The 14,904-nt window shown below is 44.0% G+C and overlaps 1 protein-coding gene across 1 annotated transcript in view; it reads left to right on the top strand.

The window, feature by feature from the left end:
* The window catches only part of LOC136856446 (small ribosomal subunit protein eS8-like), a 192,820-nt gene extending 185,251 nt beyond the window's left edge, over window positions 1-7,569 (top strand). The window contains exons 5-6 of the mRNA XM_067134329.1: window positions 5,167-5,296; window positions 7,435-7,569. Coding sequence (XP_066990430.1) covers window positions 5,167-5,296; window positions 7,435-7,544 — 240 coding nt within the window. The 3' untranslated portion in view covers window positions 7,545-7,569. The remainder of the gene's footprint in view (window positions 1-5,166; window positions 5,297-7,434) is intronic.
* Window positions 7,570-14,904: the final 7,335 nt, after the last annotated feature.

The following is a 14,904-nucleotide window of genomic DNA, read 5'->3' as shown; positions in this document are numbered from 1 at the left end:
CTGTTGCTTTATGGCAATAAAGGAAGGCCTGCTGCTTTAAAGGCCAATGGAAGGCCTGTTGCTTTAAAAGGCAATGAAAGGAAGGCCTGTTGCTTTAAGGCAATGAAGGAAGACCTGCTGCTTTAAGGAAATGAATGAAAGGCCTGTTGCTTTAAGGCAATGAAAGGAAGGCCTGTTGCTTTAAGGCAATGAAAGGAAGGCCTGTTGCTTTAAGGCAATGAAAGGAAGGCCTGTTGCTTTAAGGCAATGAAAGGAAGGCCTGTTGCTTTAGGCAATGAACGGAAGGCCTGTTGCTAAGGCAATGAAGGCCTGTGCTTTAGAGGCCAATGAAAGGAAGGCCTGCTGCTTTAAAGCAATGAAAGGAAGGCCTGCTGCTTTAAGGCAGTGAAAAGAAGGTCTGTTGCTTTAGGGCAATGAAAGGAAGGCCTGTTGCTTTAAGGTAGTGAAAGGAAGGCCTGTTTCTTTAAGGCAATGAAAGGAAGGCCTGTTGCTTTAAGGCAATGAAAGGAAGGCCTGTTGCTTTAAGGCAATGAAAGGAAGGCCTGCTGCTTTAAGGCAGTGAAAGGAAGGTCTGTTGCTTTAGGGCAATGAAAGGAAGGCCTGCTGCTTTAAGGCAATGAAAGAAAGGCCTGTTGCTTTAGGGCAATGAAAGGAAGGCCTGCTGCTTTAAGGCAGTGAAAGGAAGGTCTGTTGCTTTAGGGCAATGAAAGGAAAGCCTGCTGCTTTAAGGTAGTGAAAGAGAGGTCTATTTGCTTTAGGGCAATGAAAGGAAGGCCTGTTGCTTTAGGGCTATGAAAGGAAGGCCTGCTGCTTTAAGGCAATGAAAGGAAGGCCTGTTTCTTTAAGGCAATGAAAGGAAGGCCTGTTGCTTTAAGGCAATGAAAGGAAGGCCTGCTGCTTTAAGGCAATGAAAGGAAGCCCTGTTGTTTTAAGGCAATGAAAGGAAAGCCTGGTGCTTTAAGGCAATGAAAGGAAGGCCTGTTGCTTTAAGGCAATGAAATGAAGGCCTGTTGCTTTAAGGCAATGAAAGGAAGGCCTGTTGCTTTAAGGCAATGAAAGGAAGGCCTGTTGCTTTAAGGCAATGAACGGAAGGCCTGTTGCTTTAAGGCAATGGAAGGAAGGCCTGTTGCTTTAAGGCAATGAAAGGAAAGCCTGTTGCCTTAAGGCAATGAAAGGAAGGCCTGTTGCCTTAAGGGAATGAAAGAAAGGCCTGCTGCTTTAAGGCAATAAAAGGAAGGCCTGCTGCTTTAAGGCAATGAAAGGAAGGCCTGTTGCTTTAAGGCAATGAAAGGAAGGCCTGTTGCTTTAAGGCAATGAAAGGAAGGCCTGTTGCTTTAAGGCAATGAAAGGAAAGCCTGTTGCTTATGCATTAATGAAAAGGAAACCTGTTGCCAAGGAATGAAAGAAAGGCCTGTTGCATGGGAATGAAAGAAAGGCCTGCTGCTTTAAAGTCAATAAAAGGAAAATATCTTTGATTTTAGGCAATGAAAGGAAGGTCTTTGCTTTATGGCAATGAAAGGAAGGCCTGCTGCTTTAAGGCATGAAAAGGAAATTTGCTGCACAAGGCAATGAAAGGAAGGCCTGCTGCTTTTAAGGCAGCTGAAAAGGAAGGCCTGCTGCTAGGCAATGAAAAAGAAAGCCTGTTGCTTTAAGACAATGAAAAGGACAGTCTCTCTACTGAGGATGATGATCTGCAGTTGGAACCTCAAAGTTGAAGCGAGGACGCGACAGCTTGATACCCCTGAACAATTCTCCGCAATTGTTTTGTTAATTTCTCTCATTTTATCTGTATCTATAAATGTTTAAATTGTCAGTATGATACGTGCATTTTAGATAAATGATTATCTCAAATTCAAATAAAAAATTTGGAAAGCTATTTAAGGGAGAAAAAGGCAAACTTTATACAGTGTATGGTAATACTTTTAACAAAACAAAACAAAGTTAAAATAAAATATAGAACCTGAAAAGTAAGAATAGCCGTTAACATCGAGACATTGTTTGAACTACTAGTACTAAACAAATTAAACCTTTCCGAAGGCTCTAGATATAGTATCAGGGAGAACATTACTTTTGCCAGAGATGTGTCGAATGTTAGGGTCATACTCTTGCAGAGTAAGACTCCAGCGCAAGATTTATATTCAGTTGGAGAGGATAATAGGTATACTTCAAAATGAACAAAGGCTTTCAACTAAACACAATGCTTCCTTCTCTATGGTCGAGTGCCTCCTCTCTGCTGGTAACAGCTTCTTTGAGAAATACACCACAGGATGAGTTGTTCCATCGGGAAGTCTTTGAAGAAGGACAAATCTCAAACCTACATCACTGGCATCTGTTGCCAAGCAAAGAGGCCGAGAAAAGTTTGGTGAATGTAGTAATGGAAAAGTTCTTAAAAGAAGCTTCTAATTTTTTCAAATAATTCCTGACACTTGACCCCAAATGGATTTTACATCTCTCTTCAAAAGATTAGTTAAGGGATGAGCAACGTCAGAAAAGTTTTTCACAAACGTGCAGTAATAACTTACCGTGTGCCCAGAAAACATCTTATTCCTCTCCTAATTGAGGTGTTGGAAAGTCTGAAATTGACCCCACATTTGCTTTCTTGGGAGTAATTTTATCCAGGCCTATCTCGTGCCCAAGATAAACTACCTTGGCCTGAGCAAAATCACTCTTCCGTAACCCTTACTGGATGGACATGATGATATGAGGAACTACAACAGGTTTTGAGTGAACAATGGGCTAACTCATGTGATTATTAATATTACGCACCATGTGGTTTGGAAGAATTTAGCAGGAAAGATCTTCATATCACTTTAATGGGCCATAAACGACTTATGGCAACTGTATTAGCTAAGTACAGGACAGAGGGGATCAGTGTGACTTGAAACTTGGTGGGGGAATGTACAGCCCCTCTCTGTCCCAGGATGTCTTTTTGCTTATTCACTCATAAGTATACCCAAGGATTGCTGTTGGTTTAGTTCTCAGTAAATATCATAAATATTTTACAATAAATTAACTCATTATTTGTTACTGATTTTAGTTCTTATCTGTTATGACATTGTGTGAGCTGTATTTATAATTTTACAAAATAAAGTATGAATTATTAGAAAAAAACATGTATAATTTTGTAAAATTAGCATAATTTTACGAGTGTCTTGGAAAAGAGGCCCCACATAGGGTTATAAATATTCACTTTCAATTTCCCATGGAAGGCAAAGAAAAATGTTTAGAATTTCTTCTTATACTGTGTGCATTTGTATATCTTCCTCTTTCCATTGATGCGTTTTTTCTCAAATTGGCCAACATTAAAGTTTGCCCAATCTGGGGGTGTGCTTAATATATATTTAGCCCGCCCTGTAAGGGTTTAAGTTAACTACCAAGCCAGCCTTTCTCAGTACCTCAAATAGAACTCTTATTCTAAGTCACGAGTGATAAAATTCATGAGTCTTTGAAGGGTGGCAGCTGCATTTTTCATGCCAAATGGCATAACCTTGCATTCATACAGCCCGTCACTCAACACAAATGCAGAAATTTTCCTTCCCTTGGTTGAGAGAAAGACTGTCCTGTGAGTAACCCTTCAGCAAATCAAATTTGCTAATATATTTAGCAGACCAAACACGGTCAATACAATCTTCCACTTAAGGCATGGGGAAGGAGTCTGTCTTTGTAACCACAGTAACCTTGCGATAAACAAAACAGTCAATGCTGGCCACCCTCCTTTTTAACCAAGATTACTGGAGAGCTCCAGGGGCTACAATTAGACTACAAGATTGTGGTCCAGCATGTACTTCACTTCGTCTTTAACAGTGTCTCTTTTGGAGGGGTTCAACCTATATGGACTTTATAGGTCGTGCCTCCCCTACGTCAACGTCTTGTTCTAATATATTAGACAAGTATCTCTTCTTTCTGTATTTCCCTTTACTTCCTCTTAATTCTTCCTAATGAGCACCTTAATATTCTTTGGAAGCTTCAATTTCAAGTCAGTGGCCCCTTTGGTGGGCCTGTTCCATATGAATAGGTTTCATTTACTGAATAATAATAATAATATGAAAAAATCCGTCAACAGGTGAATTTCCCACGAATTGTTTGGAGTTATGTTCCACAGGAAAATTCGCGAATAGGTGAATCCGCAAATCCTGAACCGCAAATAGTTGGGTGTTCCACCATATACTTGGACTTAACAATAGCTGGAACATGTGAATATGAGGTCCTAATCTATTACCAGAAGTATGCGTTGATTCCTCAATTAGCTGGACAAAATCAGAGGATATGCAGAACTCGAGAGCGGACCAGCCATGTTTTGATCTGTGGAATCTGGATTGAGCCATTTACGAAAGTTAATTGGAGTGTTATTAATTGTGTGATAGTTTTGATTATTTTCATTTTCTATTTGATAAATTATCTAGTATTTTAAATGTATATGAAAATATATGTACAGTACAATATATTCATCTGTTACTTGTTAGAGAGTTTTATTTTTATTTTGGTATTGTCTAAATTTTAGATGTTTGTTTTAAAATACTAATAAGATTATCATCATTAAGAATATCTAAATTGCCCATCACTCCTGTTTATGAAAATCTCTTTAAATTTACTATCTTCATATGAACTTGGCATACTATCTATATTAATATTTAACTTGTAGCATTCCACATTTAATTAAAAGCAATTTCACCAAACTTTTTAAAAATTTGAATGGATTTGTAGGGTACGTCATTTTTATAGGGTATATCAACGCTCATTCAGGGCTGTGAATTAACTTAAGGATATTTAAAACATCAGTGAATTTGTGATCAAAATCTGCAGATATGTATATTCTACCAGTGAACAGGGGCACAGAAGCTAGTGCCCTAAATATATGGTTTCAACGTTTAAATAGTGTTTTATGGGCCTTCTTATATTCGTATATACTACGTTCATAATACTATTGTCCGCTTATAAATTCCAGTTCTGATAAAGTTCATGTGGAAGTAGATGTTTTAAAAAATTTGTAGGAGGGTACAGGCTTACCGCATTGTTTTAACATAAAGTAATTTCTTTAACTGCTACAGTTTGATCCGAGAATGTTACATTCAACAAATTCTACTCAATTATTTTTAAGAGCATTATTTTTAATCTTGTGTAGTTTATGTAATAGAATGGACACTCAAATCTAGTGGTTTTGTTTAGTCTGCAGCTGAGGAGAACGTGATCAACAAGAAGAGGTCCAAGAAGACCCAAAAGAAATACATTGAACGTCAAAAGAAGGCAAAAGTAGACCCAGCTCTTGAAGAGCAGTTCTTGACAGGACGTGTTCTAGGTAAGAAGTTTTTAACAAGTGTTTCGTGACATGGTTGATGAGTTGAATACGTTTAAGTTAATACGTTTGACGTGATAAATGGGTAGAATGACAGAGAAGCTACTAGTTGCATGATGAATGGTGTCCTCAAAGTCTTTGTTAGTAGCCTTGGTGTAGTTGTTGTTGTGGTTCCCCAGACTCTGTTATGCCAGGAAGCCTGCACACAAGCAAAGAAGGACACCACGCTTACTGGATCTGACCATAACTGTGTGGTAGTGTGGATGTTGTGTTGTTGTCTAAGGGGCTGCCAAGTAAGGGCAATTTACTAAGAGATGTGTAATTGTGTGGGGACTAACTTGGCAGAGTGGACATATGTCTGTTTGGGTGTTGTCTATGCGGTGTTTGTAGGTGTTTAGTGATTGGTGATGACCACAGCTAAGTCGTAGTCAGGTGTACTCTCTCCAATCTTGAGAGCTGTGTTTCTGTGCTGCTTATGTTGGGTGGGGTGTGTTTGAGTATTTTGTTGTTGGGAAGGTTATTAAGTGCTTGTCTGGTGAGGTGAGTATAGATGTGCTTTTTGTTTTGTGTGATGTCTGTGGGTGGTGGTATAGAATTCAAGATATTTGTATAGTGTCTGTGTGGTATTCGCTATTTGCCTGTGTGTTGGAGGGTGTTCGTGAAGGTAATAGCATGGGCTGTTTGTGTTGTTTATGACCGATGCCAAGAATTGTGTGCCTCTCATGTCTAAGTGTTGCCTGATGGTGATAATCTTGGTTTCGCGTGTAAGTGTTCTATTGGTGTGGATTGTGTACTGCCAAGGATGATTCTAAGAGCTGTGTTTTGTATTATTTGTAGTTTGTTTAGTTGTGTGTTGATATGGCAGGGTGCCAGGCTGGGCTGGCATAGTTTATTATGGAGCGGATGTATTGTTTGTATACTGTGATGAGCGTTTTTTTGTTGTCCAAATGTTGTGCCTGTTAGTGATCTTAGTGCATTTAGTCTAGGTCTGCATTTCTTGATGATGTTACTGACATGTGGAGCAAATGACATTGAAGTGTTGTATGTGACTCCTAGGATTTTTTGTTTAGGTGTGTGTGGAATTGTGGTGTTCAGCGTTGCTGTGGGTCTGTACTGATGTTCTTTGTTGTGACTAGTGAGTAGTGTACTTGTGGATTTTGTTGGTGCTACCTGTAATCTGTTTTGTGTGAGCCAGTTTTCAAGTTGTGTTATGTAAGTCTGTACTTGTGGAGCATACGTTTTTGTCTGCATGTATTGATATGATTGTTAGATCGTCTGCATATGAGGAGATGTATATGTTGTTAGGTGGTGTTGATATGTCATGCATGAATAGGTTAAAAGTGTTGGGCTTAGGACTGAGCCTTGTGGGACGCTGCTCGGGAAGTTTCTGATTTTGATGACTTGCCATTGTAGTGTACAAATGTTTGTCTGTCTGTTAAGTAATTACAGAGCCAGCGTTTGATGTTGTTGTGTAGTGTGGTGTTGTAAACTTTGTTGATGAGAAGTGGTCTAGAGATGGCGCCAAAGGCTTTACTTATGTCTATTGTGATTAGCAGTGTTCTTGTGGTGGGCGTCTGGAGTTAATGCCATCTTGTATTTTTGTGTAAGGTTGGTGAGTAGTGTTGTTGTGGAGTGGTGTGGTCTGTAGCCATGTTGAGTGGGTGTAGTAATAGGCTTCACTGATGCAGATTGAGATGTAGTTGTTGAACAGTTTGTTTTCTTTTCAAAAGCATCTAAACACAATACTGTACCTAAGCATAAATATGACATGATGGTAACCTTTAGAAATGTTTGAGTTATTTTGAGAAGGATCTTTAAATGATTCACTGGCAAAATAAAGGAAAAGTCACATGGACATTCTCTCTCCGTATCTACACAGATGTGTTAGGAATGGATTATTGGTGCATTAGGAAGAGATTATATTAGAGTTTTTGCTTTGCTATTGCTGCTTTCCGTAATGTTTCATAGGAGTCAGCCATGAAGTCTACTTAACTTTCACGTAGTAGAATATTCATAGATGAAAAGAGACTGTATCTGGTGTTTCTTGAGTGTTTTGGGAACGTGAACGGATGTATGGTGGTTGAATTTGGATATGTATAGCACTTACCAGGATAAAATATTTTTGTTTCTCTCCCCACCAGCTTGTATTGCCTCCCGCCCTGGTCAGTGTGGACGCTGTGATGGTTACATTCTTGAAGGTAAAGAGCTTGAGTTCTATCTCAAGAAAATAAAAAGCAAAAAGAATAAGTAAGAATAATAAAGACCTACTGCAATTATGCATTTAGTTTTCTTTAACCTCCCTCACTTGCAAATTATTTCCCCTCTCATTTGGTGTATTTGTGACTGCCGTACAGTATGTTTTAGTGAAATGTTTTCAGCAGTGAAGCCAGATTTTCATCGAGTGTATTTGTTCATTAAAAGATTCTTGCTGCTTTTTGTATATCCATACAACAAATGTAAATTAAAAGTACAGACTGACAGTGGTAGACTGGATTAATTAATTAATCTGGGTACTTTATTGCTGATGTGATCCGTGTATCTGCAACCTTTTGAAATGGCTATACTTAAAAGTAGGTCCTTGACTTATGTGGGGGATTCGTTCCAGCACTGCACCGCAAGTTGGTTTCTGCCATAAGTTGTTGTTTAACCATTAGCTTGATGCCTATTCTTCCTGTCAACACCGCCAACAGCAATTATGGTGCCATAACTTGATGCAACAAAATTACGGTGCCGTAAAATGCTGTTAACGGCGCTGAAAAGGTGCCTTAAGATCGAATCTGCTGTAAGTCGGTGACTCACCGTCTTTAAAAACTGAAGGTTACTAAAAGAGTGGGAAGATGCAAAACCCTCTGTTCTCACCTCTCAAGGACAGAAGGGCAGGGCATGTACTTCTCAGCGACATCTTTCAAGCCTTAAACTAAACGGGGCACCTTGTGCAGTGCGCTGTAGGCATTACTTAAGGTTCTCTGCAGTGTGCCGTTGCCCCCTAGCTGCAACCCCTTTTGTTTGTTTTACTGTACCTCCTTTCATATCCTCTTTCTTCCACCTTACTTTCCACCCTCTCCTAACAATTGATTCATAGTGTAACTCTGAGATTGTATGCCTGTTGCATCTTTCAAACCTTGTGCTGTCAGTTTCCATTTCAGCGCTGAATGACCTCATAGGTCCCAGTGATTGGCCTTTGACCCAAATTCTATATTCAATTCAAACTAAGTGGTGCTCAGGTGTGGGACCAACACTGAAAGATTTACCTTAATACGTAGTCTGTGTTCCTCATTCCAGTTAATTTTTGGGGACTGATAAATAAAATGAATTATTATTATTATTTTATTTTTTTATTTATTTTTTGTTTTTTTGTATATCACAGTCATCCTATTCTATTCTACATGAGTCCTAGAGCTACTTCGGCATCTAGTTTTCCCAGATTCCTTTTCAGGGATCTTGGGATCATGCCTAATGTTCCTATGATTATGGGTACAATTTCCACTGGCATATTCCATATCCTTCTTATTTCGATTTTCAGGTCTTGATACTTATCAGTTTTCTCTCTTTCTTTCTCATCTACTCTGGTGTCCCATGGTATTGCCACATCAATGAGTAATACTTTCTTCTTGATTTTGTCAATCAACATCACATCTGTCTGTTGGCACGTATCACCCCATCTGTCCTGATACCCTAGTCCCAGAGGATCTTTGCCTGATCGTTTTCTTTCACTCCCTCAGGTTGGTGTTCGTCGTACCACTTATTACAGCAAGATAGCTGGTGTTTCTTGCACAGGCTCCAGTGGAGGGCTTTTGCTACTGAATCATACCTCTTTCTGTACTGGTTCTGTGCAAGTGCTGAACATTTGCCTGCTATGTGGCTTATGGTCTCGTCTTTCATATTGCACTTCCTGCATATGGGTGAGATGTTATTTCCATCTATTGTTCTTTGGACATATTTGGTTCTTAGTGCCTGATCTTGTGCCACTGTTAGCATTCCTTCTGTTTCCTTCTTGAGTTCTCCCCTCTGTAGCCATTGCTTTGTTTCATCGCTGGCCAATTCTTTTGTCTATCTCATGTACTGTCCGTGCGTTGGTTTGTTGTGCCATTCCTCTGTTTTGTTTTTCATTCTCCTGTCTCTGTATATTTCTGGATCTTCATCTGCTTTTATCAGTCTTACTTCCCATGCACTCCTTGGCCACTTGTCTTCACTGGTTTTCAGATATTGCCCCAGTGCTCTGCTCTCGATGTTGATGCAGTCCTCTATGCTTAGTAGCCCTCTCCCCCCTCCTTTCATGTTATTTATAGCCTGTGTATTTGCTTTTGGGCGTAGTGCTTTGTGTATTGTCATGTGTTTTCTAGTTTTCTGGTCTATGCTGCAGAGTTCAGCCTTCATTCACTCCACTACTCCTGCGATGTATCTGATTACTGGTACTGCCCATGTGTTTATGGCTTTTGTCATGTTTCCGGCATTGAGTTTTGATTTGAGTATTGCCTTGAGTCTGCATATATTCCGGTCCCTCAAATCTGGACACCTGGAGAAGCAGAGAAGAGGTCCCCTGCTCAGTCTTCCCGAGAGGTTACAGCCTCGAAGAAGGCTGGGGCGCATCTAGAGGACATTGCAAGTTCACACCAGCCAGCCTGGTGCACTCGACTCCTTCCAGTCCCAGGCAGCCATGCCGCCACCATCCGCGGTTGCAGCCAGCCTGGCTTTGGGTGGAGCCATTCCTGGGCCTTCCGTGGCATGAGTTCTACCCCCGCAGGCGACGTGCCTGGCTCAGTCCTCCGCTTGGTGCAGGAAGGGCCGGGGTCTGCTGAGTTTCCCTCCTCAGGAGACTGCTTCACCCAGGCTGAGATACAAAGCGCTCCTCGGGGAAGGGACCACTGGGCTCCCTGGGGACCCACCCATGGCTTGGGGGCTGCCTGGTCCACGCTTTAGGGGGTTGGTGGGCAAGATTTGCGATCGAACCCCGGCCCTCTTCCCCCCTCTGCCTTGCTTCTGCCAGCAAGGCCAGTGGATCCAGGAGCAGCAACCTGGCATCTGCCTCCTCAGCAAGAAGCCGCAACCCTGAAGCCACCGCCTGTCCAGGCAGTCCCCTCTGATCTATGGTCCTCCTGGGCTCCTTCCAGGGGCGCAGACTCCGCCTTGGGAGACTACAGAAGGCACTCACCTCACCCAGTTGCTAACCTGGTCCTGAAGTGAAGAGTTCTCCACTGTGGGGCCCGAGTTGGCAATGACCTGCAGGCGATGCGCCAGGCCAATGACAGATGGAGACCAGTCGGGTCTAGACCTCTCTCCCCTGAACTGATTTGTTCACCAGAGTGGTTCACGATGGAAACAGCTCTGATTCGTGCTTGCTTCCATCAGGAGAACGACTTCAAAATGCTGCCAGAGGTGGGGGTGGACTTGAAGGATGCTGGATAATAGATTTTCAAATACCCATTCATCTGTCCTCTGGCAATTGTACCTCCAAAGGACCGCTTTGTCCTTGAGGGAGACAGTCAGTCCAGTTCAGGGCACTTTTGCCAGGGGATGGGCTCTTAGACCTGCTCCCCAGGTATTCATGAGAAGTCATCTCTCTCTTGTTAGCTTGGGCCCACTCACACAGGATACGTCTATTGAGGTATCTCGACGACTGGCTCCAATTCAGGCACTCTTGCTCTCAACTGCTCCCCAGGATTCATGAGAGTCATCTCTCTCTTGTTAGCTTTTGGGCTCGCACAGATTGCTACAGGATCTCGACGACTGGCTTTGGATGGACTCCTCAAGTTTTACCATGATCTTGGGATCTTGGTGAACCTTGAGAAGTCAGATCTCATCCCCAAGCAGAGGACAAAGTACCTGGGCATGCTGTTAGACTTGGTGGCAGTGAAAGTCTTTCCCTCGTACTCTGGTATCAGCAGGCTCAGGCAGGTAGCACAGCTGTTCCTGTCACGACAGGAGCAGCCAGCCTGGCAATGGCAAGTTGTCATCGGTCACCTGTCGTCGCTGGAGAAGCTGGTACCTCATGGGTGTCTTCACCTGTGGTCTCTACAGTGGAGGCTAAAGGAGTATTGGTCCCAGCCCCGAGATCCCCAGTCCTTCCTCATTCCTCTTTCTGAGGAGGTGAGAGAGGACCTTCGCTGGTGGTTAGACGACAGGAACCTCTTGATAGGAGTATCCCTGCATACTCCCCCTCTGGACATGCTGCTGTTCTCAGATGCATCGACTGAGGGATGGGGCGCATACCTGGAGGAGTTGCTGACTTCGGGTGTGTGGCACTGAGACAAGCACCTTCACATCAACATCCTGGAACTGAAGGCAGCCTTCCCGGCTCTCCAAGGGTTCGGGGATCGAGTGATGGGATACTCTGTGTTACTGATGAGCGACCGTACCACGGTAGTGGCATACATCATCAAGCAAGGGGGTCTAGTATCCCTTCCGCACCACCAGTTGACAATGCAGGTACACGAGTGGGCCATGGCTCACTCGGTAGAGCTGTCAGCCAGGTGCATTCCAGGCAAGAGGAATGTCATGGCAGACAAGCTCAGCCGCCAGAATCAGGTGATAGGAACCAAATGGTCCCTTCACTCGAAAGTGACTGAAAGGCTATTCGACCTGTGGGGGCATCCAGACATCGACCTGTTCACCACCCGGCACAACAGAAAACTCCAGGTCTTCTGCTCTGTCATGCCTGACCCATGGGCCACTGTGGAGGACGTGTTCCAGCATCCGTGGGACAACCTCTACGTTTACGCCTTTCATCCGTTCTGTCTGATTCGCTGAGTGATCAACTAAGTGATGATCACTCCGAATCTCAGAATGATTCTGCTGGCGGCCATTTGGTATCCCGACCTTCTACCTCTCCTCTCCAAGGTGCCAAGAGAGATCCCCCCTGGCCCAGCTTGCTGTGTCAACCCCACTTGGAGCGATACCACCAGGTAATGCAGTCCCTGTGTCTTTACGGGTTGAGGTTATCCACCATCTGCTGCGAGCGAGAGGCTTTTCACATCGTGCAGCAATGGAGATGGCCAGATACCTCAGACGATCCTCCGCAGCGGTATACCAGGGAAAGTAGTCCGTCTTCTGTGATTGGTGTCATGGACGGGTTATCTCTCTGGTTTGAGCTACTATTCAGCAGGTCGTGGACTGCCTCGTCTTCCTTCTCCATTTCAGCTGTGTGGTCCGTCTTCTGTGATTGGTGTCATGGACGGGGTATCTCTCTGGTCAGAGCTACTATTCAGCAGGTTGTGGACTGCCTCGTCTTCCTTCTCCGTTTCAGCTGTGAAAGGCTACCATGCTGCACTCAGCCTAGTCTTACAGCTGAAAGGAGTAGACATCTCTTTCTCCTTCGAGATTTCCCTACTGATGAGAAGCTTGGAAAGGTCTTGCCCACCCAGTGATCTGAGGCCCCCTGCGTGGGATGACTCGAATTTAAGGAGCCTGACTCGTGCACTGTACGAGCCTTTACGAGAGTTGTCAGACAGGGATCTGACCCTCAAGACTGTCTTCCTGCTGGCCCTTGCATCAGCGAAGAGAGTTAGCGAACTATACAGACTTTCCTTCGATGTTAAACACTCTGAGGGATGTGGATCAGTTACGCTCAATTTCGTCCTGGATTTTGTAGCGAAGACTCAGAATCCTTCGGTCCCTGACACAGGGTTTGAGTCTTTTACAATCCTCTCTCTAGAAGACTGTAGATAATGAACCAGACGAGATGCTACTGTGTCCTGTTAGAGTGCTGCGGTGCTATCTGAAGAGGACTGGACGTCTGGCCTGAATGTCGATGACTCTTCGTTAGTACTGGCTCGACCTAGAAAGAGTGTCCAAGGACACCATCTCTTTCTGGCTTTGTGAGACGATAAGGAGAGCGTATTCTGCTGCAGGAGAAGAGGACACCAGTACGCTTCGTCCGAGAGCTCACGAAGTCCGCAGCATTGGTCCATCCCTGTCATTCTGGAAGAACGTGGGTTGTGCAGGTGCTGAAGGCAGGTGTGTGGTCCCAACAGATCACCTTCACCTCCTACCTCCGGGATGTTGCTCACAAGTCCTTGGACACTTTTTCCTTGGGTCCTGTGGTGGCTGCTCAACAAGTTGTGTAGCTTACCCAGCTCCTCTAACAGGACTGGTTGCATCTCGCTTAAGATGTATGGCTGTGGTTGGGAGAATGAATGTGGAGTGACTGGCCTCTCTTCTTTCTCCCCAACCTGGCTCTCTTCCCACGGGCAGGGAGCAGATGTGCTGTTACATGCTAGATCTGACGGTCGATGCAGGTAAGCACCCAACGGGAGCTCCTGTTCTATTTTCCGTTCAGGTTGATAGAAGCAACCCCACTCCTTCCTCTTGCAAGGGCGGGCGAAGGAGACCATGATTATAAGACAAACCCAGTGCTTGAGATTGCCTTAAGGTCATCCAACTCCAAGTTCTTCCTAGCCTACTTTGTAGGAAACAAACGATTCCTCTTTCATGCAAAGGGACCCAGAAGTCTGACAATTGATCCTGCGTTTATTACAACCCGATAATTTTGTCAGAGGCAGTTTTCCCTTCCTCGCTCTCTCGACCAGGAAGGGAAGACAAGGTGGTGAACTCCAGTTAGTTCAGAAGACTCACTCAGACACCTCCCTCCATCCAGTGAGTCTTCCTAATTTAAAGGACTGAGGGTTTGTAAATTGTGTCGGAACGAATCACAATTTGTTCCGACACAATATAGAAACCCTCGGTCCTTTACATTAGGAATTACTTTCAGGCGTAGGCTGGAAACGGCCGTTAAACACTTGAGCAAGGTGGTTAGGCAGTAACTACCTCCAGGTAGGCGGGGATACCCGCCTGCCCGGATGTAAACATTCCAGTTTGCATTCGGCTGTCATGCGTTGCTGACGTGTTTTCGTTCTCTCTGCCTGACTGTTGTTAAGCTCTTATTATCCCGGTGGGATCTTTCTGTATTTTTGTTTATATATGCGTGTGTTTGATATTTGTTAATACAAACCCATGACTTGTGATAACCTTGCATAAGCCGTCGTTCCCTGCCTGTGTCTTGGGTTTGACGGCCAAGGGAGTAACTGGAGTAGTGTAACCAAGTGGTAATGCTTCTCTTCCAGCAGCCCTTTAAGTAATACTGAAGGCGCTGCTGTACTTTTGGAGATATAGTTTGGGATGTAATATCTTCACTCCCCTACATTCATTGGGACATAAGAGTTTGTTCCCTTCTTGGGCTTCCGCCCTCCGTGTATAAGGGGCATCACTAATTCCTTCCTACTTATGCTTAGTGTTACTCGCCACCTGTGCTTGGAGAATTACAGGCCGGGTGGGAGGTTGTGGGCGTCGTCGATAAGTTCCGCTTCCACGGCGCCCTTGGTGGCCTCCCCTCCATCCTTTTTTCTCTTCCCATAGATCCTTCCTTCTCCCCTTTAGTAGATCTCTCTCCACGGGCGAAGTCCAGGGGCGGGGAGCGATTGGGCGACCTCTTGTAGAGTACCTCCTCCCGCTGCGTAGGGCAGTTCCCCTTGTAGCATGAGGAATCTCCCTCTGCTGATCATCTTTGCTTTTCTTTTGGGTTGACAGTGAGCATCGCAGACACAGCAATAGTTGGCTGGATATATCGAAGGATATCTCGCATGAAGCAGTCCCGACATTCATTCAGTGTTACCTCG

Source organism: Macrobrachium rosenbergii, chromosome 35, assembly GCF_040412425.1.
Source record: "Macrobrachium rosenbergii isolate ZJJX-2024 chromosome 35, ASM4041242v1, whole genome shotgun sequence".
Taxonomy (NCBI): domain Eukaryota; kingdom Metazoa; phylum Arthropoda; class Malacostraca; order Decapoda; family Palaemonidae; genus Macrobrachium; species Macrobrachium rosenbergii.
This window is presented reverse-complemented; position numbering and strand designations above follow the sequence as displayed.